We start from the raw sequence: 25,791 nt of genomic DNA, 5'->3' as shown, positions 1-25,791 counted from the left end.
TAGCACGACGGAGGAGGTGGACGCTACACAGTACCGGCGTCTTGTGGGGAGCCTTCGCTACCTCGCCCACACACGGCCGGACTTGGCATTCTCCGTCGGCTACGTTAGTCGGTTCATGTAGCGACCGACGACGGAGCACCAGTAGGCTATGAAGAGGATCATCCGCTACATTGCGGGGACTCTTGATCACGGTCTCTACTACCCTAGGTGTCCTGGGACGGCACACTTCGTCGGGTACAGCGACAGCGACCACGTCGGCGACATCGACACCAGCAAGAGCACGAGCGGGATCCTCTTCTTCCTCGGCAAGTGCCTCGTTAGCTAGCAGTCGGTCAAGCAGCAGGTGGTGGCCCTGTCCAACTGTGAGGCCGAGTACATAGCGGCCTCCACCGCTTCGACTCAGGCGCTCTGGCTCGCTCGACTGCTTGGTGATCTCCTCAGCAGAGACACTAGAGCGGTCGAGCTCAGGGTGGACAACAAGTCCGCTCTGGCCCTGGCAAAGAACCCCGTTTTCCATGAACGCAGCAAGCATATCCGGGTGAGGTACCACTTCATCCGAGGCTGTTTGGAGGAAGGAAGCATCAAGGCGAGCTACATCAACACCAAGGACCAGCTTGCGGACCTGCTCACCAAGCCCCTTGGGAGGATCAAGTTCCTTGAGCTCTGCTCGAGGACCGGGATGGTTCAACTTTCTCACAAGACGACGCACAAGACTTAGGGGGAGAATGATGGATAAGTCTGGCTGGTCTGGTCTTTGTGGGGGCTACTGGCTGTTGCTGCCACTAGGACAGCATCTTAGAGGACAACATCTTAGAGGACAACATCTTAGCATCTTAGACTAGCATCTTAGCATCTTAGACTAGCATCTTAGACTAGCATCTTGGCATATGCTTGGCTGGCTAGCAGCATACAAATATGTATCCCCAACCCCTCAGGTTGGCATGGCATTTGGAAATAAACCAGAAAATTGCCCCAACTCCTAGTGTCATCCTCTCTCGATGAGAGTAAGAATTCAGCGACTATGAATGTTGCACCTGACTGCCCTTTGGTCCAAATCTACCTTATTTTTATCCTGCACTGAATATTATTTTACATACTCAGATAAGAGGCTACCAGTGATTATTGTTACTAACCATGGGGGTCCAAGAAGATAAACACTCCAATAGTGGACCTAACAACGATGTCTTATGTCGCAACTTCTCCAGATCAAGTTTGTGATTGTTTCATGTCCCCCTTTTCTTATGTGCTTTGAGTTTAACACTGACTTGGTCCTAAAGCTCAAATGTCTGCTAATAGACCCTGTGAGAGTTATTTTTAATCTCAATTCAGAGTAAGAGCCATACTTGTGCATTGTTCCAAATCCCAAAGGAGGAATTTGTGGGCTGCCTAGGATCTTCCCTCTGGATTTTCTATAGTCCATTCGGTATCTTTGCTCTGAATTTTGGAGTTTGGCCCCTCTCTGCACCAATTATACTAAATTCACGATGTCACAATAGCCACTACAAAGAATACCTGCAGTTCATCTACGTTTACGTATGCATGTAAAAATGTTTATTCCTGCAAAATTCTAACCAGAGGCAGCTAAACATGATGAATCGGTATGACTAATATTTATCCCTACAATGTTTTATCTGTGTGCTGATATTGATAACTGGATAGTGTTCAATATACTAGATTAAGGTTCACTCTAATGGTTCACATTCATGGTAAGGTTTTGGTTTTGTTACTATACTTCTCTATCTACTTGGTTCGCCTCTTATTTCTGCAGGGTTTTGCCATTTCCTCCCTGCTTATATCGCTGCTAGGGTGCATCAGCTGTACTCAAGCGCTGCCCCCTTCACCCGCCTCCCTCTTCCCTGTGCGTGCACCCCCCTCGGCCACCGTCTAGGTCCTGAAGAAGATGACCCAATCTTACTACTTCGCCAAAACAAGAGTAGGTCAGTTACAACAATTTCCTGATCCTGCTAAGATCACACATTTCGGTTCAGCCTCAATGCACGCTAATTCCTATTCCCATGTCCATGAGTCAGATCATGTTGCCTTTTATGCCCATGCCCAACCTGAGGACGACGACTTAAATTCATTTTTCTTCTGAAGAATATAATACTTCTATGCCTGCAGTTACCACCAAGGAGTACTGCTTGAATGCTTCTGCCAAGGGTCTTTCCTTTGGAAATTACGCGGACCAGTTTCTTGTAGATAAAATTACGCAGACCAGTTGGAACGTTATTTAACTTATGAACTCTTCGGTGCTTCTGGAAATATCGTATATTATCTAAGTTACCACAACTACCTATTCTTTGCTACCTAAGACAAATGTTCATTACCTGACATGATGTACCAAACTTATAAATGTGTCGTCATAAAAGTTTTTTTAGCTTATTTTATTTCGCTTCGCTTCTCTTTACTATCACATTCGCAGTCTGTACCTTGCTGATCCTACGCTAATCAGAACTACTACTCCCAATTGTAATAAATTGCTTAAAGTGCCGTTTTTAGTTCAAATGATATTTTACTTCATGCAAATCTATTGATCCCAAGACCATTGTTGCATCAATATTGAATACAGTGAGTTCAAAAATGTTCTCCGCTGTTTATGATACCACTCTAAGTTCAGATGTCCTACCTCCGTCTAGTATAGAATTAAGACGCAACCAAGTGTTTTGTATTATTTAATTAGTTATTTAGCCCGGTTAAATCAGTATCAATCCATCAGTGTATCTGGGCCACGTTAAGTCCGTCGCCCCCGTGGGTTGGGCTGCAAACTAGCAGCCCCGGCAAAGGAGGGAGGAGACCTTAAAATCTCGGCACACCTTCGAAAGAAGGTAGGTTGTCGGTCCTTCCTTCCGCTTTGCTGGTTTCTTCGCTTGGCTTCAATTATGCAATTTCCGATCTGCAATTTATGTTTCGGATCGGTGGTGGATTGGAAGTAGCGGGTTAGGGTTTTCGGAATTCGGTGGTGAATTGGAAGTAGAGGGGAGACGCATGGGTCTGAGGGCGGCTACGTTTTGCCCCGATCTGCTTTCAGCCGCATATGCCATGCCAGGAACGGACCTGCGCCTGTATAGTACTGCGAGCCCTCATCTCTCCTACTCCTAGTTTGATCTAGCCCCTTTGCTAATGTTGTTTCAGATTGGGCTTTTTATCAATCAATTGATATCAATTTCTACCTACTAATGTTAATGCACTCTGTATATCCATTAAGAGTATCAGTGTCAGCGAAGGAAAAATTATCGTATATCGATCATGAGTATCAATGTATCAGTGTGAGCAAATAAAATTTAAAAACAAATCAGCCAATAGGTGTCTACAAGTGTCTGGTCCCAACACACTAGATGTTTTTGTTTCTAGAGACTAGAGATTGCTATTTCTGCCCTTAGGCTCAACCTCCAGTGAGGTCATTGTTCGATTTATAATGGTTGCGACATGGTATTTTCTACTGTGTGACCTTCACTTGCATGCTTGTGTTTTTCAGGTCTGTGCTGCAGAAGTGGTACCACCAAAGTTCAGTGTGGTACTTATCAATCCACATTGTTTTTTTTTTCATCTGATGATGATGATGCCTTCCGAAAATGCTTTAACTTAGCTCTTTTTTTTGTGCAGTTTTCGAAGAGGTCCTTCCACAATAGGACAGGTATTTGGATTGCTGACTCATCAGGTCTCAATAGGACTGACTCACCTGGCCTCAACAACATACCGCTTGCTCATGGTTTCTGTGGCCAATATCCATCTATCAAGTTTCAGGTATCTAGGATAATCATCCTGATCACTAAGGGAATGCTGTAGCCTGCAAGACACCAGCACAATTCAGTTTTCTATGTATCATTATATTATATCCCTTAAATATAAATCCATCGTGTGCCATATAGTTGTTTGAACAGTGAAATTTATTACTGAAGAAATGTCTCACCTCAGCATTTCCATAAGATCACCAAATGCCCGTGCACATTTAACAGAAACAGGTCTAGCTTCTTTGACAATAAAAATTAAAATGCTAATTTGCATAACTATCCGGAAAAAACACAGGGATTAGTATAATCATGGATGCTGCGTAAAATAAAACAGTAACATATATTTATCAATATATATTCACGAAAACAAACATGTCAAATCACATTCATAAGTCGTAGTTGTCATCATTGACAATAGCAACTATAGAAAATTATCTTGAAAGTAGAACTGCATTGGAAGTAACATGCTACAGGGAGGATTCATATTGCAAGGGAAGATACTAATCTGCTTTTGTACAATAAGATATGACATCATAGTACTTTCTTTTCTTTCTAAAAGGATAGCATTCCAAATATACGTACAAGAATAAAAAAGAAACAAGGAAAAACTGCCTCAGCAAAATGTTTCATTCATAAATGGCTAAGCTAGCTCCGAATCTAAATAGTAGTAGATCGATTCACTCACCAACAGTAACCAGCAGTGTAATCAACTGATGTGATTAATGGGTGGCCATTCATTTGCTGTATCCATTAGTGTACCATTAGTCGTCAGCCTGCGAATGGCGAGACACGCAGGGGCAGGGCTGGCGGCGGCGAGGAGAAGAGAGCGAAGGGGCAGGCCGGGGAGCTAGGGCCTGGGATGGGAGAGGGGGTCCTCCGCAAAATGTTACGGGATAGTTTCTGTGAAAAATCAGATCTCAAACTTTTTCTTCTTGATGTTGAAATAAATTTTAGACGAAGGGTCTATACATAAAATATGTGAACACATGTACTATGCATGCCCGGTTGGATGGACTGTGGGTTGGTCTAATGCTATTCTGATCACACTTTTATAGGTTCAAGGCAACAGTCCCAATTTCAGATTAATTGCAAGCACAAGATTCAACTTAGGGAGTTCTAGATCAGTCACGACTAATGGAAAGGTATGTTTCATGTGGCTCGAGGATTGAGAGGGAGAGAGTTGAGGGAGAGGCGGCGACGGTCGGGCTACAGTACCCATGGCGCTACATTGAAGTGGGCACTGTTCACGACCATAATTGTGGCGGTTGGGCTGCGAGAGAGGCTGGAGGCCGGCCGGGGGCCTTGCCCACGGCCGAGCAAGAGGGAAAGGGTTTCCTTCTTAATTCTTGCTTGATTAGATCGATACATCTCCTCTCCTTATATAGAGAGGTTTACTTGACTCCCAAGCAAGACTTACTTGACCCTTAAGTAAGCGACCCTTATCTCTAATTAACCTTAACACTAATGGGCTATACAGCCAACCCAGGCCCAATAGGCCCCTGACGTACTGTAACAGTGACACTCTGATATTTTGGCCGTATTTTGATCCATTTGTCTTTTTATAGTGTGCATATCAATTGTCTTTAAACACTGTTAATAACCTCTGCATACATATTTCTTAACAATGTTGTTTTCTTAGTTATTATATAACGTTTTTCAATTAATGGGCACAACTGCTGAAGAGCCAAGAGCTGAAGCGCCATTTCAAAGCTTTTTACTTCCACACAAAATGGCATTCTAACATTCAAATGCATACTTGCCCACCAAAAAAAAATTAATTTTCAAACAGCATAGCTTTTATAGCTTTATTGCAAAGGAATATGCCAATATCAATATTAACCACTCTTATATAAGGCCAACTAACCTGACTAAGCACTGGCTGTCAGCCTCCCACAGTCCCACTGTCATGTACGGTCAAACGTACACTAGACGCCGGCGAGCGCGTGACGTCCGGCGTGCAGCACAACGCGCGGTGGCGCGCTCAGAGCTGGACCAAGCCAGGCAGGCAGCAGACCAAGGCGCTGGTCAGCCTCTGATGGGAAGTGGCTAAGATTAGGAAAGTAGAGTCGTAGAGTCTTTTGGAAAGTCCTAAAATCAAGGAGACCTCTCCATTTGTAATGGCCATTGGCCTTATATTCCTGATACCCGTGACTAGCAAAGGAAAGAAAAGAATTAAGCCTTCTCCTACCTCTATTCTCCTAAGCCTGCGGATTGGGGGGCATAACCCCAACCGGAGAAGACGGCCGACGGCTACGAGTTACGTAGCCGAGGTCCGGCGAGTCAGGGGTTCCACGTCCTTGACAGCTTGGTATCACGAGTCCGGCGATCTTCGCCTTCCTCATCGCTGCCTGAAACCCCCACCACCACCGCACCACCATCACCAGCCGCTTCCACCACCTCCATCAACATGTCTGAGCCAACCCTCGCCGACGTCATCAAGATGATGAAGGACATGCAAGACGACATCTCCAAGTTGAAGGAGAAGTCCGAGTCGTCGTCCTCCAGCGGCGCCATTCCTGAACGCCCTCGCGACACCGACCGCCCGCCGAAGTTCCAGAAATGGGATTTCCCGCGGTTTGATGGCAAGACCGATCCTCTCCTCTTCATCAACAAGTGCGAGTCATACTTTCGCCAACATCGTTCCTCAGCGGAGGAGCAAGTGTGGATGGCCTCGTACAATCTCGAGGGCATCGCGCAGCACTGGTACATCCAGCTTCAAGAAGATGACGGCACCCCGTCGTGGCGCCGGTTCAAGGAGCAGCTCAACCTGCGCTTCGGGCCGAACAGCCGGTCCGCGCCTTTCTTCGAGCTCACCGAGTGCCGCCGCACCGGCTCGGTCGAAGAGTACTCCAACCGGTTCCAGGAACTCCTACCCCATGCCGGTCGAATGGAGGAGACGCAGCGTGTCCAACTCTACACGGGGGGGTTGCTGCCGCCGCTCAGCCACTCGGTGCGGCTCCTACACCCTCCCACTCTCAGCGCCGCGATGAGCCTGGCGCGGGAGGTGGAACAACTGGAGATCGCCCGCGTCCAGGCAGCGGCACGACCGGCGGCGCGCGGTCTTCTGCCGGCGCCCCCTCCTCGTCCAGCACTGCCGGCACCGCCAGCACTACCGGCCCCAGGGGCTCTGCCTGCGCTGCCTGCACCACCGGCGGGTGCTCCCCAGGCCCGAGCAGACGGCAACAGGCGCCTATCGCCTAAGGAGATGGCCGATCGACGTCGTCAAGGCCTTTGCTTTAACTGTAACGAAAAATACTCTCGTGGCCACAATCGCTTTTGCAGGCGTATCTTCTTTGTGGATGGCGTGGAGATCGACGAGGCCGGGGAGGTGGCAGACCAGGAAGGAGCAGGGGCCGACGCTCCCTGTTTCTCCCTACAGGCCGTCGCCGGGGTTGCGCCGGCGGACACAATGCAGATCGCCGTCACCCTCGGCCCGGTCTCCCTGGTGGCGCTCCTTGATTCGGGGAGCACCCACAATTTTATCTCCGCGACGGCGGCGCACCAGTCGGGCGTCCCCATCCAGCGCCGCCCACGCCTCACGGCCATGGTGGCCAACGGTGAGCGGATCACCTGCGCCGGCGTTCTTCGCAACGCGCCGCTCTACGTCGAGGGCGAACCCTACCCGGCTGATCTCTTCGTCATGCCATTAGCCGGGTACGATGTCGTCCTCGGCACGCGCTGGCTCGGGGCGCTCGGGCCAATTGTGTGGGACCTCGCAAGTCGCCGGATGACGTTCCAGCGCCTGGGGCGCTCCATCTCCTGGACAGGCGCGCCCAGCGCCAAGGAGCCCGCGGTACGCGCCACCACAGGGGGGGACGCGCTCCTGGAGGCCCTCCTGGACTCGTTTGGGGGGATCTTCGCTACCCCTACGGGTCTGCCCCCCAAGCGCGCCCATGATCACCGCATCCTCCTCAAGCCCGACGCGCCGCCGGTGGCTGTCCGGCCGTACCGTTACCCGGCCGCCCACAAGGACGAGTTGGAGCGGCAATGCGCCGCCATGATCGCGCAAGGGATCGTGCGGCGCAGCGACTCCCCGTTCTCGTCGCCGGTACTGCTGGTCAAGAAGCCCGATGGCTCCTGGCGCTTCTGCGTCGACTACAGAGCCTTGAACGCCCTCACCATAAAAGACGCCTTCCCGATCCCGGTGGTTGAGGAGCTGCTCGACGAGCTCCACGGCGCCAAGTTCTTTACCAAACTTGATCTGCGGTCGGGCTACCATCAGGTGCGGATGCGGCCGGAGGACGTGCACAAGACCGCCTTCCGCACCCACGACGGCCTGTACGAGTTCCTCGTCATGGCGTTTGGGCTTTGCAACGCCCCCGCCACGTTCCAGGCGTTGATGAACGACGTGCTCCGGCCCTTCCTCCGTCGGTTCGTCCTGGTATTTTTTGATGACATACTTATTTACAGCAAGACGTGGGCCGATCACCTCCGTCACCTCCGAGCCGTCCTCGACGAACTACAGCGCCACCAGCTCTTCATCAAGCGCTCCAAGTGCTCGTTCGGTGCGCCATCAGTCGCGTACCTCGGCCACATCATCTCCGCCGCTGGTGTGGCCATGGACCCGGCCAAGGTGGCTGCCATCCACGACTGGCCGCAACCTCGCTCCGTCCGCGCCGTCCGGGGGTTCCTCGGCCTCGCCGGATACTACCGCCGCTTCGTGCACAACTACGGCACGGTGGCTGCCCCTTTGACGGCCCTCCTCAAGAAGGACGGCTTCGTCTGGGATGACGCGGCTATGGCCGCCTTCACGGCGCTCAAGGCGGCTGTCTCGTCCGCACCGATCCTCGCCATGCCCGATTTCAGCAAGCCCTTCGTGGTGGAGTGCGACGCGTCCTCCACGGGGTTCGGCGGGGTGCTGGTACAGGAGGGGCACCCGGTCGCTTTCTTCAGCAGGCCCATCGCGCCTCGCCACCGCTCCCTCGCGGCCTACGAGCGCGAGCTCATCGGCCTGGTCCAGGCCGTCCGGCACTGGAGGCCGTACCTGTGGGGGCGGCACTTCGTCGTCAAGACAGATCATTTCAGCCTCAAGTACCTCTTGGACCAGCGGCTTGCCACGATCCCCCAACACCATTGGGTTGGCAAGCTGTTGGGCTTCGACTTCGAGGTCGAGTATCGCTCGGGCGCCACGAACACCGTCGCCGACGCCTTGTCCCGTCGGGACACGGAGGAGGGCGCGCTGATGGCCATATCAGCGCCCAGGTTCGACTTCATTGAGCGGCTGCGGCAGGCCCAAGCAACGGAGCCGGCTCTCGTCGCCATCTATGACGACATACGCGTGGGCACACGCGCTGCCCATGGTCGCTGGTGGGCGGGATGATCGCCTGGGAGGGGCGTCTGTACATTCCGCCCGCCTCGCCGCTGCTGCAGGAGATTGTGGCAGCCGTCCACAACGACGGCCATGAGGGCGTTCACCGCACCCTGCATCGCCTGCGCCGAGATTTTCATTTTCCCAACATGCGTCGTGTGGTGCAGGACTTCATCAAGGCTTGCGGCACGTGCCAGAAGTTCAAGTCTGATCACCTGCGGCCGGCTGGTCTTCTACAGCCCCTCCCAATTCCCTCGGGGGTGTGGTCAGATATCGCCATCGACTTCATCGAGGCGCTGCCTCGCGCTCAGGGCAAGACGGTCATCCTCACGGTGGTCGACCGCTTCAGCAAGTACTGCCACTTCATCCCGCTCGCCCATCCGTACACGGCGGAGTCGGTGGCGCAAGCGTTCTTCGCTGAGGTGGTACGCTTGCACGGCGTTCCGCAGTCCATTGTGTCGGACCGCGACCCCGTCTTCACGTCAGCCTTCTGGACCGAGCTGATGACGCTGACAGGCTCCAAGCTGTTCATGTCCTCCGCCTTCCACCCCCAAACTGACGGGCAATCGGAGGCGGCCAACCGGGTGATCGCCATGTATCTCCGCTGCTTCACCGGAGATCGCCCACGACACTGGCTCCGGTGGCTCCCGTGGGCTGAGTACACGTACAACACGGCATATCAGTCTTCGCTCCGAGAGACGCCGTTCCGGGTGGTGTACGGCCGCGACCCGCCCACCATCCGTTCCTACGAAGCCGGCGATGCACGCGTGCCAGCAGTGGCGCAAGAGATGGAGGAGCGGGCTGTCTTCCTCGACGACGTCCGCTACCGGCTCCACCAAGCTCAGGAGTCCCAGAAGCGCGCCTATGACCAGCACCACCGCCAGGTCACGTACCAGGTCGGCGACTGGGCGCTCTTCCGCCTTCGGCAGCGGCCGTCGGCATCACTGCCGCGTTCTACAGCGGGCAAGCTCAAGCCCCGCTACGTGGGGCCCTACCGCGTCGAGGAGATCATAAACGACGTGGCGGTGCGGCTCCAGCTTCCCCCCGGCGCAAGAATCCACGACGTCTTCCACGTGGGCGTACTCAAGAAGTTTGTGGGCGCCCCACCCTCCGAGCCCCCCGTTCTGCCGGCTACGCTGAATGGGGCAGCGGTGTCCGCCCCTGATCGCGTCCTGGCGGGTCGCCTGTCCAGAGGAGTCCGCCAAGTCCTCGTTCAGTGGCAAGGTGAGCAGGCGACGGCGGCGACATGGGAGGATTTCGACGATTTCCGCGCCAGCTTCCCCACATTCCAGCTCGAGGACGAGCTGGCTTTCGAGGCCGGGAGAGATGTCATGTACGGTCAAACGTACACTAGACGCCGGCGAGCGCGTGACGTCCGGCGTGCAGCACAACGCGCGGTGGCGCGCTCAGAGCTGGACCAAGCCAGGCAGGCAGCAGACCAAGGCGCTGGTCAGCCTCTGATGGGAAGTGGCTAAGATTAGGAAAGTAGAGTCGTAGAGTCTTTTGGAAAGTCCTAAAATCAAGGAGACCTCTCCATTTGTAATGGCCATTGGCCTTATATTCCTGATACCCGTGACTAGCAAAGGAAAGAAAAGAATTAAGCCTTCTCCTACCTCTATTCTCCTAAGCCTGCGGATTGGGGGGCATAACCCCAACCGGAGAAGACGGCCGACGGCTACGAGTTACGTAGCCGAGGTCCGGCGAGTCAGGGGTTCCACGTCCTTGACACCCACCGTGCCTACTAATTGCCACCTATGCATATGCCTAACCCTGATCAAGAACTAGGAGTCCATTGGCAACCTACATCCTAACCCTTTTGATATATAATCCTGTGAAAAATAAATGTACACTAAGTTCCAGTACAAAGCTATTCTTAGCAGAAAAAAAAGAAAGGTAGCAAAAGGCTTAAAGTTACTCAACTGAAATGGACACAGAATCTGATAAGTCGATAGCTACCAAACAAAATTCGCTTTCTTTTGTATAGTGTCTAATGTGCACTCATAACACCAATAGTTAGCAGGAGTTAACAGAGGAACAGAGTACATGGGCAAATCTTGTAGTATGATGAGCTAACATTCTCCTGCAATTATTGGTGTAAGAAAATAAGGTACAAGCATTATTAATTTGTACTGGGCAAACAGCCAAACATGATCTACTGGGCAAAGGTTGTATTCAACAAACAATAGGAGTCCATACATCGTAAGTCCATACTATTTTTACTCACAGAACTGATTTTCCCTCATTAGCAACAAAGCACACAACGTGACCATACTGTATATAATAAGAGATGTACAGAATCTCACACATGAACACACAAACAGTGCATCCACTGGGCCAGCGGTAATCACAGTACCTTGTCTTATCTAGCTGTGATTAATCTAGCAGCACAATTAAAACAGCTAAGAAAATCATGTAACATCCTTCAGGCAGCGAGCTGAGGCTCTCAGAGGGCTCTTAGATAATACATGTGGTTTGGTGGATTTGTCTTCTGGAATTTGTGTGGAAGAAATGGGCTGCAGGCTGCCTGTCTGTTTGATGCAGTTGCAGTTGCAGCTGCAGGCTGCCTGTCTGATGAAACACCTTTACTCTGAGAGGGGTCGACCGGCGATGCAGGTGCTTCAGTTCAGAGTAGAAATGAAATATGTAGCAGGTGCTTCAGTTCAGAGTTGAAACGAAATAATAATATATACAATGTGTGTGCCACGCTCTGATCTGGAAAATATTAAAAAGAGTGCAAGTTTGTTTTCTCAATAATACTGGTGATTCTTGGTTGACTTTGCTCATTAACTTTTGTAACTCTCAGTTGGGAACAGAATAGTAGGCTAGATCAAATGTTAAACAATTCATCAATGCATGTTCTAAAGGGCGTACCCAGTGCAGAGAGCTCCCGCTCTGTGCGGGGTCTGGGGAAGGGTGTCAGTGGCAAGCCTTACCCTCGCCTGTGCAATGCGAGGAGACTGCGACTCGAACCCGGGACCTTCCGGTCACAGGCGGTAAGACTCTACCGCTTGCACCAGGCCCGCCCTTCTCATCAATGCATGTTCTACCTCGATCAAATGTTCTATCTAGAAAACAGTAGGCAACAATTAGCATTAGAAACTGAGTTTCATTCAATTTGCTCCATTTTTTTTAAAAAAAAAAGAAAGAAAAAGATGGCGTGGTTTGTATTACAGTGCAGAATTTACCAGACATAGGAGTAAAATTCAACTCAGTCTTGTATTGTACTCCTATTCAATCCAAAACGGGTTAAGTCCGTTTGGATTATGGATGATCCAAATCCCCTTCCAGGTCTACCCGTCAGCCTCCCACCTATGCATATGCCTAACCCTGATCAGGAACTAGGAGACACTCCATTGGCAACCTAGATCCTAACCTTTTTGATATATAATCCCATGAAAAATAAATGTACAATAAGTTCTAGTACAAAGCTATTCTCAGCAGAAAAAAAAGAAAAAGGTAGCAAAGGCTTGAAGTTACTCAACAAAAATGAAAATGGGCACAGATTCTGATAAGTCGATAGCTACCAAACAAAATTCGCGTTCTTTTGTAAATCGTATACAACTTAATTTTTCTGTAGTACCTTTTCTTGCTGGGTCTAATGCCATTTTGATCAATCATTTTTCCAGATTCAGGGCAACAGTCCCAGGATGATTGTTAGACCCATCACTACTAATGAAAAGGTTTTTTCTTCTTCTTTTAGTCCACTAATAAATGACAGTGACACTCATAGTTGATTAGTTTGTGTGTGTGTAGTATGCATCTTAGCTGTCCAATTTGTATAGTTGATTAATTTGTATGCATCTCAGCTGTCTTCCAACATTGTTCACACCGGCTCCACCCCAAGGTACATCAAAGCTAAAGCACTTGTAGATAAGATTGTCTTCAGACTGTGGATCAATTTTTGGAAAAGGTTATTGAAACTATGACTGTTATATATTTTTTTCAGTTGCATTTATGTAACATGTTATTGAGACTATATCACTAAATTTTCAGCCTGGAGGAGGATTTCCTTAAAAAGATGGGGCAGTATGTGGGCGGCGGGCTTGCGGTAAGCTTAGCTTGGTTTTCTTATACCCTCATGTTGGCACTTGGACTGGACGTTGGAATTCTGGACAAACTCAGAGGTCATGAAAGGGTGCAAAGCGAAGAAAATAAGATTGCACTAAAGATTTTGGCCGAGATACTTGAGCGTAAGGACAGGAGATTGAAACAGCTCGAGGAGGAAAATAAGAAGATCCGTGAAGAATCACAGAGGGCAAGAAAAGCGCACAAGAAGGAAGTAGGTGATTTGGAAGAAGAGGTGAGGGATTTGAAGGCGGCAATCCAGGCTCTGGAAGAACGTGAACGTGGAAATAAGACAAAGGAAGGCTTTGAGAAGGTCTGTCTATCATATTATTAGCAGATTTGTGTCTGGAATTGTTTGATTGTTGAGCTGTCATCACATAGTAGATATGTGTGACACACTGGGAAACGCTATTGCTAGCTTACATATGGCATGTGTGCATTGTGCAGGATGAGCAATCTGAGCCCAGGACTTCGTCTTGAGGAAGCTGGAAAGTGTGCATACGGACTGGTGATGTTACGACCTGATACAGCCTAACGAATGGGATAGTCATAGTACAGTTTGGCTTCGTTGTGGAGTTAAGAGACATAGTTTCGCCTTGGGTTACCAGATTTTGGGTTGGCAGAGTGAGACTTCCGTGGTGATGTTCATGTTGTGGCCAAGGGTGGCCGCAGTTTCGCCCGGGACACACTTTGGTATGCGCGGCTTACGATCCCTTGCTAGATGATAGTAGTATAGATATCAGATTTATGTATGTTTGCTATGCTGGTACCTGAACCTGATGCGGCGTAGTTAGCGTTGGCACAGTGAGATTCATTCTATGACACAGATCGATCTTGTACTGAATGGAATGGTGGCTGTGTCGACACACAGTTTTGCATGCCCAGTCATACATTGAATGAATGAATGGTAGAGAGAAGAGAAAGAGATGCCTACTGGTTACATTTATTTGTCCTTGTTTGCTGGTATGCAGTGGCGGATGCACGATGCGGGATAAGGGGGGGCTAAAACAATGGAGATGTTGATTTGCATGAAGATTTAATGGTGAAATCAAGCTTTTGCTACAGTGATTAGGCTTGAAATCAAGACATTAGGAGGGGCTGGAGCCCCCAGCCCCCCCTTTGGATCCGCCACTGCTGGTATGTATGGTACGGTGGTACCTAAGCTGAGTGAGATGAAGTTGTGCATGCCGCCCTTTTATTCTGCTCTCGTCACAAATGGTTGGACCCGGATTTGCTGTTTGCGTGGCGAGAGGAAGAATGGGGACTGCCGTTTGCGTGGCTGTTTGCATGGCGAGAGAGAGGAAGAATGGACTGCCACGCCACCCTGCAAAACATCGACAACGCAACAACCACCACCGCAACCAGGCCAGCCACAAGTGAGTGATACGGACTGTCGCCTGCTGGCACGGCTTTCACCCATGGTCTGGAGTTCACCTGGAAGCTGGGCTAGGCTGGGCTGGCAAGGAAGACCGTTGGACAGAGGGCAGCGCTCCCTACTCCAGTCCTCCTAGACCACTCCCTCGGTCGTTCTTGGGTTCGGCTGTGTCTGAGTTCTGAATCAAAAATACATTCTTCTTTGAAGTGCTGAGCCAGGGGTCATCGGCGACACTATCTGCGCTGCTGTCAAGGTGTGTCATTGTTTCTTTGATTTCCCACCTGTCCCGTTAATTCCATCCAACTCGCCTGGATCATCGATTCGGTAGCAACCAACGGCCTCCTTTGGAAGCCTCAATCCACGGGCGTTTTCCCCGGGTTGACACTTGACTCCCCGCGTGGAATCTGTCCCCGGCCCCCGGCGCCCGGGTAGCAACGCAGGTGAAGCATGGAGTACTATACCCCTCCTATCACCTAACCTGAATTCTTTTGGATTCACTAAAAAGGTGTGAGAAACGTTTCATTTTTCAGCACGACCGGTTTCTGCTCTTTTGCTCAAAAGGCAATAACTTGTTAGTTGATCTCCACCAACGGCCTATTGGACCCTTGCCTCTGCGCCCTGATCGGGGGTGCCCAACCCTAACTGGTTGGTGGGCCCCTGTCGCACAGCACATAAAAGGAAGGTATGGATGAGGGCTCGGACTACGAGGTTGACTGAAGCCGCCACACCCACCTACAGAGAAACCCTAAACCGATCTACGGCGTGCTGCCAGCGACGAGATGTCCCACCACCGCCGCTGCCTCTGCAGGGTCTCCACAGCGCCACTGGTGATCGTCTCCATCGCGCTGGACGTCTTCTACACCGCGACACCGGCGTCTCCCCGCTGCGGTGCATCTACTGAGAAGGCGAGGAGCCTTCACCGCATCTACGGTTACACACAGAGAGGTACACATTCGATTCCTAACAATGGTATCAGAGCTAGGTTGCCTCTGTGTAACCCTAACCCTAACCGGGTAAAAGAAGAAAGAGAGACCGGGGCGGCGGACGTCACTGTCTACCGGTCACCACCGCCACCGCTCGGGGGAAAAGAAGCCGCACCGTTCGACGACGCACGGCAAAGAACAGAAAAGATCAAATCCAGTTCAGATCTGACAAGAAAGAGGGTTCTTCCCAACTCTAACCCTAACTCGCGTGGGAAAGAGAGAAGAGAAATCCAAATCATAGAAGGGGAAAAAGGGGAAGGTCGGATTCCGAACCCTAGATCTGAACCCTTGTTCGGATAAGAGAAAAGGAGATCCAAATCCGAAGGGGGAAGGGAAGAGATTCGGATGAACTCCGAAAAGAAAAGAAATTAAAAGAAAACGAATCCCTAACCCTAGATCCCCAATTTCGGATGAACTCTGAAACGAGAAGAAAGAAAGGAAATCCAAAGAAAGAAAAAGAACAGGGGTCGGAACCGAACCCTAACCCCAGATCCCCATTTGGATGAACGAAAAGAAAAGAAATCAAAAGAACAGAAAACCGAATCGAATCGAAAAGTGAAACCCTAACCCTAATTTTGACCCCATCCCCACCACGGGTTAATCCCAGAAGAGAGAAGGGGACGGGGAAGAAGGGAAAAGGGGAACGGACCCACCTTCGCCGGCGCGGGAGAAGAAGAGCCAAGCCGGCCCTTCGTCGGCGCGGAAGAAGAAGAGCTCGGCCAAGGGAGCGCCGCGGCCAGGCCACTCGACGGCGGCGCACTCACCCGCTGGGGAACGCGCACACCGGCGAGGGGCCGGCGACGACGTCGTGGCTCGCTGCTCCATCGCCTTTGCTCGCTCTCGGTTGCGCTCGCCTCGCTGCTGTGTGAGGAGAGAAGAGAGAGAGCGGTGAAGAAGAGCGAGAAAGGAAAGAGCCGAATGACTCTAGGGTTTTGGGGACCGCGGCCGGAGTCAGTTTTTATTCGGCCGAGATGAATGGATGGCTGTCGGATGAGATCTGACGACGATGGAAGCACGGGCCGTCTTTCAGCCTAGGCGGGCGCGAGCGGCAGGCTGCTTTGCCGGCCCAGGCCCAGGTTGCGGCCTGGGTCAGCGTGGCGCACGCGCGCGAGAGTGAGAAAGAATGATGGGCCGGGCCACTGTGGCAGTTCCAGCCCAATCAAAGAACAGTGAGAAATTGTTTTTTCATTTTCCAATAAATAAGTTTTTATTTCCTGGAAAATGAATGAATGGCTCAAAAGAAAATAGAAAAAGTAATTTTTCCCTATGGGTAAAATTCAAGAAATTGAGCATACGTTTTCTGCTGCTAAAGAAAAAGTATATTCTCCAGTGATTTTAAACCGACATGATATTTAACTGGAGAAAAGAAAAGTTTTCCAGTAAATCTTTATTTCCTAGAAATTGATTAATGGATTAAAGGAAATAGAAAATAAAATTTTCCCTGTGGGTAAAATTCAAGGAAAAGAGAGTTTTTCCACAGCCAAAGAAAAGTTGTTTATACTCCAATTAGTTTGAACCAATGTGGTATTTAATTGGAGAAAAAGATATATTTTTCGCTGCTAAAGAAATTGTTGATTCTCCAGTTATTTTGAACCAATGTGGTATTTAATTGGAGAAAAAGAGTTTTGATATGATTATAATGTTGTTATTTTCTGATCAACGTTGTTAATAACAATATCGTAATGTTAATGATTTATGCATTAATTCTACTTCTGCCCAACGGTGATGTAGAATTAGTGTATAAGAACAGATGTTAATTTTAATGATTTATGCATTAATTCTATTTCTGTCCAACGGTGATGTAGAATTAGTGTGTAAGAACAGTTGTGAAAGTTAATGATTTATGCATTAATTATATTTCTGTCCAACGGTGATGTAGAATTAGTGTATACGAATAATTGTATGTTTTGATTTTGACCAACGTTGGAATCAAGACATGCAAATGATGTTACTTTTATGTTAAGAAAAGTTTTGACATGGTTTTCATCTTGTCTAAGGTGGACTGGGTAGTTACCTCACCGTGTTCCACTGAGTTTATGGCACCGGTGAGGGAGACAAAAGAGAATGATGCCGATTAGGCAACTAAAGAGAGGGATTTTGAATCCCAAAAGATAGTCCTATGACTTTTGTGCATAGGAAGTGGATCACTGCCAACAAGAAATATTTGGCTGTGATAAAAAACATGATTGAACCTGTGAAAGGACCTAGGATGCCGCCTAGAGGGGGGGTGAATAGGCGTTTCTGAAAATTAACACCTTTAAATGCGAAAATAATTAGAAAGGGGAGTTTCCAAAATGGAAACTCCAAATTAAGAGTACTACCACCCCTCACAAGTTAGCCACAAAGTAAACAAGGTATAAAGAATATATCTAGAAGCTACAACCCTGCAACACCAAGTTAGAACAGAGAATAAATATTTTCAGTGCAGGCAGGAAATACCGGACGTGTCCGGTATGAATACCGGACGTGTCCGGTATACACGATTTCTGCAGATCGGCCCCGAACTTGCTCCTTTCGATTTCTATCTTCAAACCAAAATGCAGGCACCTAGTGGAGATGACAATATACACAGAGAACCTGCAGAACAGCTAGAGCAACACAAATATCAAATGAAATGCGAATTTAGACACGATATTTGTTTTACCAAAGTTCGGACTCGTTCGAGTCCTACTCTCCGTTGAGGGGGCTGCGGGCGACCCAGCGAAGGTCAGCCCTAGAGGGTACCACGAAGGTCACTCTAGCTGGAGTCTTTTCCAACTCCTTTTCCTCCTTCCACTAATTTGATTCCGAGGCGGCGGAATCGACCGTTACAAACTTTCCGAAGCAACCACAATCTCTCGGTTGCTCTCCGGCGACGCCTAGCCGTCTAGGACCGAAGAGTCCAAGAGTAACAAATGCGAATCACGAGATTGGCAATATGCACAAGTGCTCAAGTGGTGGCTTCCTCTCTTTTTCAAATTCTCTCTTAACCCACAAATTGATTTTGCAATTTGGATCACACACTCACTAAGAGAGGGTTTAGGAGAGTTGGCAAGGCTCAAAAACGTGTGTCTATCTTAGCAGAATCAGCAGCATCCAAAGGTGGAGGCTTGGGGGTATTTATAGCCCCCTTGAAAAACTAGCCGTTTTATAGCCGTTGCAATACCAGACACGTCCGGTAAGTCCGGTATGACTCACATTGCGCTAACGGTAACTAAGTTACAGTGATGTTGTGAGGCGTCGGAACTCCCGAAGTATGCCGGGACTTCCGACCGTCGGAACTCCTGACTCAAGTCGGAACCCCCGACCCTCAGCAATTTTGAAAAACATGTAACTGAGTTAAAGTTAGTGAGGTGTCGGAACTCCCGACGTATGTCGGAACTCCCGATCGTCGGAACTCCCGACTCACGTCGGAACTCCCGACCCTCAAGGCTTTTGAAAACTAGCCGTTGGCTTCTGGTCATCCATACCGGACACGTCCGGTATGAATACCGGACACGTCTGGTATGACCAGGACAGTGAAACCTCCAAGTCTGTTGAAGTGCGAGACGTCGGAACTCCCGACCCATGCCGAGACTCCCGACCGTCGGAACTCCCGACGAACCAACCCGAGAACAACAATTTTACAACTGCTGGACAAATACCGGACACGTCCGGTATGAATACCGGACACGTCCGGTATTGCCAGACCAGCAAGAAATCAGTTAGCACTTTTGTCGCTCAAATAATCAAACCTCACATGGGTTGGCTTGAGCACTTATGAAACATTATCTATCAACATGATGCATCCCTCTTAATAGTACGGCATACCTATTAAACTCAAGATCAAAGGAAAAATGAATTTATACCACTTGAGTTGATTTCTTTTGAATTGATGCCGTCCCTTCCAATCTTCATCAAGTAAGGGTGCTAACAAGTTGATGTTGATCTTTTCACTTGAGCATAGCCATCTTGAGCATGTGACTTGATTCCATTCATCAAATTTGAATAACCCCAAATGTATCAAGTCACTTCCATCAAATACTTCATTATAGATTTGATTCTTCACATCAATATGACCATCTTAGCTTGATTAGTACCTCAACTAAATGCAAGTACTTTCTTCTTCACCCTAGCTAGGTTCTTCGGCCGCCAAGCCGTCGCTTGCCCTTCACCCTTGCTTAGTACCTCGAAGCCTTTCCTTGCTATCTTCACCATCTCAAGCCATCAAGTCACATCTTGTGTTGAATCATCCATTCATATGTATTGTTATCTTTTTCATTTTAATTTAGCAAGCTTCAAATATGAGACCATTCCATATGCAATCCCTCATGTCTCATTAACTAATAATCATGAGCTTGCTTTCACATAGTACATGGAAATCCCACAAGAAATAAGCCTTCACATGAATTCCATTTGCATTGTTGTCTTGTGCTTGAACTAGATTGTTTATACAACAACACATCATTTTGGCTTTCATTAAGTACCTGTGAGATAACCTATTACCTATTCACACTTAGCAAACGGGTTAGTCCTTTAATCACGTTGTCATTCAATCATCCAAAACCCACTAAAGGGCTAGATGCACTTTCAATCTCCCCCTTTTTGGTGATTGATGACAACTTGATTAAAGCTTACAAAATGATATAAATATTTAAACTTTTGGGTTCAATGATTTATGAGAGGCTCCCCCTTAATATGTGCTTATGATTAGAATTCACAAAATGACCTCAAATGTCAATTTGCACATACTAAAACAAATAGGAGACTCCCCCTAAATCATTGCATCCGTGGGGTGCATGTGTGTGTGACAAAGAGAAACCATGATGCATATGACAAGATATATCATACAAGAATAAATATAAAGGCATCACATCAAATATTTTCATTCTAGCATGCATAGTCCTTATGAAAATAAATATGGCACATGTAATTCACACATAGCACTCATTACAAATTTTCTCAAGTCCAGAAACCACTGATATATATAGATAAAGATCATGTCTCAAGAGATACAAGATAAAGCATAAGTCTCATCTCTCACAAGATATAATCAATGAAGCTCAAAAACAAACTACAGCCTGCAGTACATATCTTCAGGTACAAAGATAAGCAAAAGAAACTATCCTGAAGCTTTAATCAGTCTCTCTCCCCCTTTGTCATCTATCACCACAAAGGTCCAACAATGACATACTAAGGACAAAGGGGCTACAAGCTGTCACTAATCTCTGGCATCACTCATCATCATCATCATCATCTCTCCCAGCATCTTCGTCATCAGAGCGGGTAACACCAGCCGGACGAGAACCACCGGCACCAGATGGGTCGTAGCCACCAGAGCCATAGTAGCCGCCACCACCTGTCAAGTCACTCCACCAATCTGTAGCATAGTCGTCGGCAGTGCTGGGACGTGGCTGAGAGTGAGTAGGCACACGAGCCTAAAGTGGCAGAGTGTCAGGGTGCTCAGGTGCCTGCTGCTGCTGCTGTCGCTGTATGAACTCAACATACTCTCTATCATATCTAGCCTGCTGCTGCTCCTCGGTCTCAGGCTCACTAGCTGCCTCATTTGATAGAGGAGATCTAGGAGGATCAAGCTCAAGATTAGAAGCAATTTGCTTCAAAGTCCGAGTGTCCTTCCTCCTAGCCTCCCTCTCCTTCTGCTGCCTAGTCTGGATGTCACGGCACATCCCAAATATGGAGCTAAAAAGCCTGCGGATAGGCGAGGGAGGACTGCCACGGCATGAAGTAGAATGTGAAGGAGCACGTGGTGAAGGTGAAGCTCCTGCTGGTGCACCACTCCGAGGTGCATCTGCCTCTGGTGCTGCTGCTGCTCCTCCTGGTCCTGCTGGAGGTAACCCTGTCTTAGGCAGATCTGCAATAATCTTCAGGGCCTTGTGAATCTTATCATACTCGAAAGTGTGCCCAGTCACCTGCTCAATCATATGCATGATATAAGGAGCAAAACCACAGCCCTTGAGGGGCCTCTCTCCAACACTCCTGATCTCGGACCAAATAAAATCAAACACGCTGAAGGGCCGAGCATCAGGTGCCATCCTGTGGAGTAGGTTCCTGGAATAATCTGCAATGTTGCCCTTGTCTCCACCCTTGCAGTCAATAGTCTTCCTGAACATCCTATCCAGGTATCTATAGGTAGGGTGAAGACCTAGAACCTTCCCCACAGCTCCTCTCTCACCACCAGGAGGATACATATATGCGAGCTGCTCAGGGGGTAACACCTGCTCGGTGTGGATCCTGTCCCTCTGGAGATTATCCTCTAAGAAGCCAAGGTGGGCGGCAAAAACATCATAGTCAACACTGTACCACTGGCCCTCAAGCATCCAGTGCATCCGCCGCTCATCCTCCTCAACAAATAGAGTAGCATAGAACTGAGCTACTACCTCTGTGTTCCAGTCATGCTGGAACTCCATGATCTCATAAACCCCAGTGCGCTGGCAAATGGCAATGGCATGATCAACTGAGGCCTTCTGCAACTCTGTAACGTACTGCCAGTCAATCCACTGAGACCTAGCAATCACAGGGTTCCTGGTGAGAATCACACTGGAGTAGAAGTCCAGGTGAAAGGCTGTCTGGAAGCGGTGATCGTACTGAACCTTAGGTAAGCCCCTCGGATCAACCCTTCGCTCATCTCTAGCTCTCCTGGTCATACCCTTTCCTCTGTAATCAACTCTAGGAACATAGGAGGGCACATTGGGCAGACGTGTCTCAAGAAGACCATAATGCATCCCCTGATCAGGCTGGTGCTGAACTGGAGGAACTGACTCCTCCTCCTCAATCTCCTGCTCCTCATCTGAGCTGTCACCATCTGATCCTCTATCAGTGCTCTTCCTCTTTCTTTCATCTCTAGACTCCACTCTAAACTCATTAGTGTCTGTGTCAGAAGAAGAGCTCCCGGACCCCTCTGCATACTGAGCTGCTGCACTAGAGGCAGCCCTGGTGGACCTCCTACTGGTCGGCTGAAATCCAAGATGCATATCCTGTCTCGCCTTCTTGTACTTCTCAAGTGCTGGATCATGCCTGTGCTTGGACCTCGGCTCCTGTCGTCCACTCATGGCTGCTGTCCTGTATCCAAAGATTTCCAAAGAATTTTAGATACATGCCCATAGCTTATTCTTGAATTGTAATTAGACATAGATTCTTTTATCCAAGGTTTTACAATCACCTCGACACACCATTGTCACAAGGTTTGCAAAACATAGATACAGAAGAAACTGTGCCTAATAAACAATTGTAGGATAGCATTGAATCAAAGGAAGCAGAGAGCCTGCTCTGCTGGGTCATACCGGACACGTCCGGTAGCATACCGGACACGTCCGGTATGGGCGACCAGCAACCCTAACCAGGGTTCCTTGATTCAAACCAACACGGATTAATACCAAACTTTGGGCATTGCTTCTCCATCACCAATGCAGCATATTGACCGAAGGAATTTTCAAATCATGTATTGACCAAGTAGATCGGACGAGGTCCGTGATTAGGGTACCTTGAGAGGAGAGAAGAGAGAGCGATGTGAAATCCAAATCCACGGGCCTTCAATCCTTGATCCAAGACTTCTCCAATGCAATCTCCCTCTCTCTCTTTTCCTTGGTGAAATCCTTGGTCGCCCTAGGTGGGAAGAAGGGCGTCGGCTGGTTGGTTTGGAGGAGGCAAGTCTGTTTGGGCCGAAAGGGTACGCTCTGTTTTTATAGTACCGCTCATACCGGACACGTCCGGTATTCATACCGGACACGTCTGGTATACGCGGGCTGGCCCAAATTATTCCACAGGGTGATTTCTCTCTTCCAATCCCCTTTCTCTGTTGTTTCTCAGTCCAAAAAGGTGTATGACATTGATCCAAACCGAGTACTATCACTTTTCTTATCCAATGCCTATCAATTTATTGTCTCTTTTCCAAATATATGGCATAATCAATAATTTGCTTGCTTGAGAGAGATAAAGTGAGACAGAGTAGATTGTGGACTTAAGAAAACCATGTCATGTGTGATTAGCCGATCAAACAATCAAGGAGAGCTATAATCACCACATGATAGGGCTAGGTCGCAAAGACCAAGATTCAACTAGTTTTTCAAATTCACACTTCCTACTCATGCTAGTTAGGGGTTTTTGAAACACATCTCTCCTATGTCACACAAATGCACATTCTAACATATAAAGGGCCTTAGATGCACTTATAATGCATATATGTAAAAACATACCTTTGCCTTGAGCCCACAATAATACCACTAAGAAGATACATGGCATTATGATCTTTATGTTGACCTTGATTGCCAAATAACCATGCTAGATACATTTTCATCCAAAGAACTACAGAAAATGCTAGATAAATTTGTTAGTTCACAATGGTGCAAAAATAGAAATTTAGCTCTCCCTAAATAAGTGCTTCAAGTAATTTGAATAACTTTCAACAAGCACTTTATTCTTTAAGAATTGGGAGTCCAATTTTCTATTTTGACCATAAACAGAATAAGATTGCCATATTTAAAAGTGAGTTTAGGAGATGCTCACAATCCACTTAGATTTAATAAATCACAAGCTTCTTTGTGAATTAGTGATATATGAACATATATGAATCAAATACTCAGTTGGAATCACAATTAGTGTTCTGGTTCCTATGCAATACCGGACACGTCCGGTAGATATACCGGACATGTCCGGAATACACAGAACAGAAGCACTGACTTTCTGTCCCTGGCCATACCGGACATGTCCGATAGTAATACCGGACACGTCCGATAGGTTCAGGACAGAACCAATTAATTCACTGCTTGTAATTTTAGCTCTAGTATTTATTGTAAACTTGCATCTCAACAAATGAATTGCTTTACTAGAGAGCCGTTAAAAGCATCATATGGCAAAGTAGAATTCCTTTTAATTGAATCTTATTAGCCACTTTCATTATTTCACAAATGTACCTATTTGTGAACTATAGAACACGAAACAAATAAAGTGGCTATCCTACAAGGTTTAGGTACTTGTTACCAATGGTGAGGATGAAATATATGATATGTTCATTGAATTATCTTCGGGTCAACCATATAAGGGATTATGATAAGAATTGGTTGATAGATTGAGTGAATATAGTCAAATTGCTTGCTCAACCACCCCGAAGCCTTCATCCCATCACCAAGTACCTACATCATTAACCTAAGCACACTTTGGTAGCCAACTCTTGTTGGGTCCTTTTGAGTTAGTCAACAAGTGCTTAGGCACCCAAATGGCTTTAGCATTAGTTAGTGGTGAACACATCACCTTACTAGTGCTAACTCCATTTGTGGTTTTCCTAAGCATATCATTATAAACAAATGTGTTTGGCTTAGGAGTTTTACCATTTGGGCATTCATAGCTTAGATGCCCCTTTCTTCTACAAGCATAGCATATGCGGCCTTTGTGTGCTCTATGCTTGCTTTGTTTGTATGGACATCTATCAACCTTGTGGCCCATCTCATTGCACCCATAGCATCTTCTAGTTGCAACTTGGGCTTCCTTTCTTGCTTCTTTGTACATTGGGCATTTCTTGGTAAGATGCCCCAATTTCTTGCTCATGAGACAAGCACTTTGTCCATGACTCTTCACTTGCTTGGCCTCCTTGGTAGAAGCCTTTTGATTGGCGGCTTCAACCTTGTTGGCCCAACTCTTGTGTGGACACATAGCCCACTCATATCCATACAATCCACAACCATAGCACATCCTTTTTCCATGTTTCTTGCTCTTGGTTGTGTTGGCCTTGCTTGAGATGTGATTCTTTTGTTGGGCTTTGGAGGAAGCAAGGTTTGAACCCTTCTCAAGCTTCTTCACCATGTTATCACGGTTATCTTGAGAAGGTTGTGCTTTCTCCTTACCCTTCAACCAAATCACATCTTTCTTTAATCTTTGCACTTCTTCTTTGAGCTTTATGTTTTCTATAAGATTTAGCTCAATCAAAGATTGGCTTGCTTGAGGAGCACATTCATTAGTACAAGAAATATTTAATTGAGATGGTGTACTAGTGAGCGGATGTGTGAGAGGTTGAGAGAATTTTACCGATGTAATCACAACCTCATGAGCCACCTCAAGCATGATGCTTGATTCTACTACTTCCTCATGAGAGCACTTTAGATGAACATAATTTGCTTGTAGCTCATTATACTTGCTTGATAGTTCATCTAGCCTTGCCTTGAGCTCGAAGTTTTCCTTCTCTAGTTGTGAAACACTAGAAGAGGAGTTAGTAACTAAAGCATGCTCAATTGACAATCTTTCATACCTCTCATTTATTGCCTTTAGCTCTTGCAATTTGGAGATGAGAAACTTTTCTTGATTTTGAAGCGATTGCTCTTGCTTCTCAATCTCTTCTTCAAGCTCATCATTCTTTTCAAC

General features: G+C 47.9%; 1 protein-coding gene across 1 annotated transcript; it reads left to right on the top strand.

Annotated features, from left to right (window-relative positions):
- The first annotated feature begins 2,744 nt into the window (after positions 1-2,744).
- On the top strand, positions 2,745-13,932 carry LOC136502862 (uncharacterized). The gene is made up of 8 exons (XM_066498116.1): positions 2,745-2,825; positions 3,476-3,514; positions 3,604-3,744; positions 4,787-4,873; positions 12,666-12,719; positions 12,846-12,949; positions 13,033-13,417; positions 13,552-13,932. Exons 5-8 carry the CDS (start codon positions 12,687-12,689, stop codon positions 13,582-13,584), a joined length of 555 nt encoding a protein of 184 aa, XP_066354213.1. The 5' UTR covers positions 2,745-2,825; positions 3,476-3,514; positions 3,604-3,744; positions 4,787-4,873; positions 12,666-12,686; the 3' UTR covers positions 13,585-13,932.
- The last annotated feature ends 11,859 nt before the right edge of the window (positions 13,933-25,791 follow it).

Source organism: Miscanthus floridulus, chromosome 14 (assembly GCF_019320115.1).
Source record: "Miscanthus floridulus cultivar M001 chromosome 14, ASM1932011v1, whole genome shotgun sequence".
In the NCBI taxonomy this organism is placed as follows: Eukaryota; Viridiplantae; Streptophyta; class Magnoliopsida; order Poales; family Poaceae; genus Miscanthus; species Miscanthus floridulus.
The sequence above is the reverse complement of the archived record's forward strand: the minus strand, read 5'-3'. Positions and strand labels throughout refer to the sequence as shown.

Excerpts from the sequence above, each read along its gene's own strand:
- LOC136502862 (XM_066498116.1), top strand. The coding sequence starts at position 12,687 with ATGATTGTTAGACCCATCACTACTAATGAAAAG. Across the intron at positions 12,950-13,032 it reads TGGATCAATTTTTGGAAAAG|CCTGGAGGAGGATTTCCTTA; the intron begins GTTATTGAAACT and ends CTAAATTTTCAG. Across the intron at positions 13,418-13,551 it reads CAAAGGAAGGCTTTGAGAAG|GATGAGCAATCTGAGCCCAG; the intron begins GTCTGTCTATCA and ends TGCATTGTGCAG.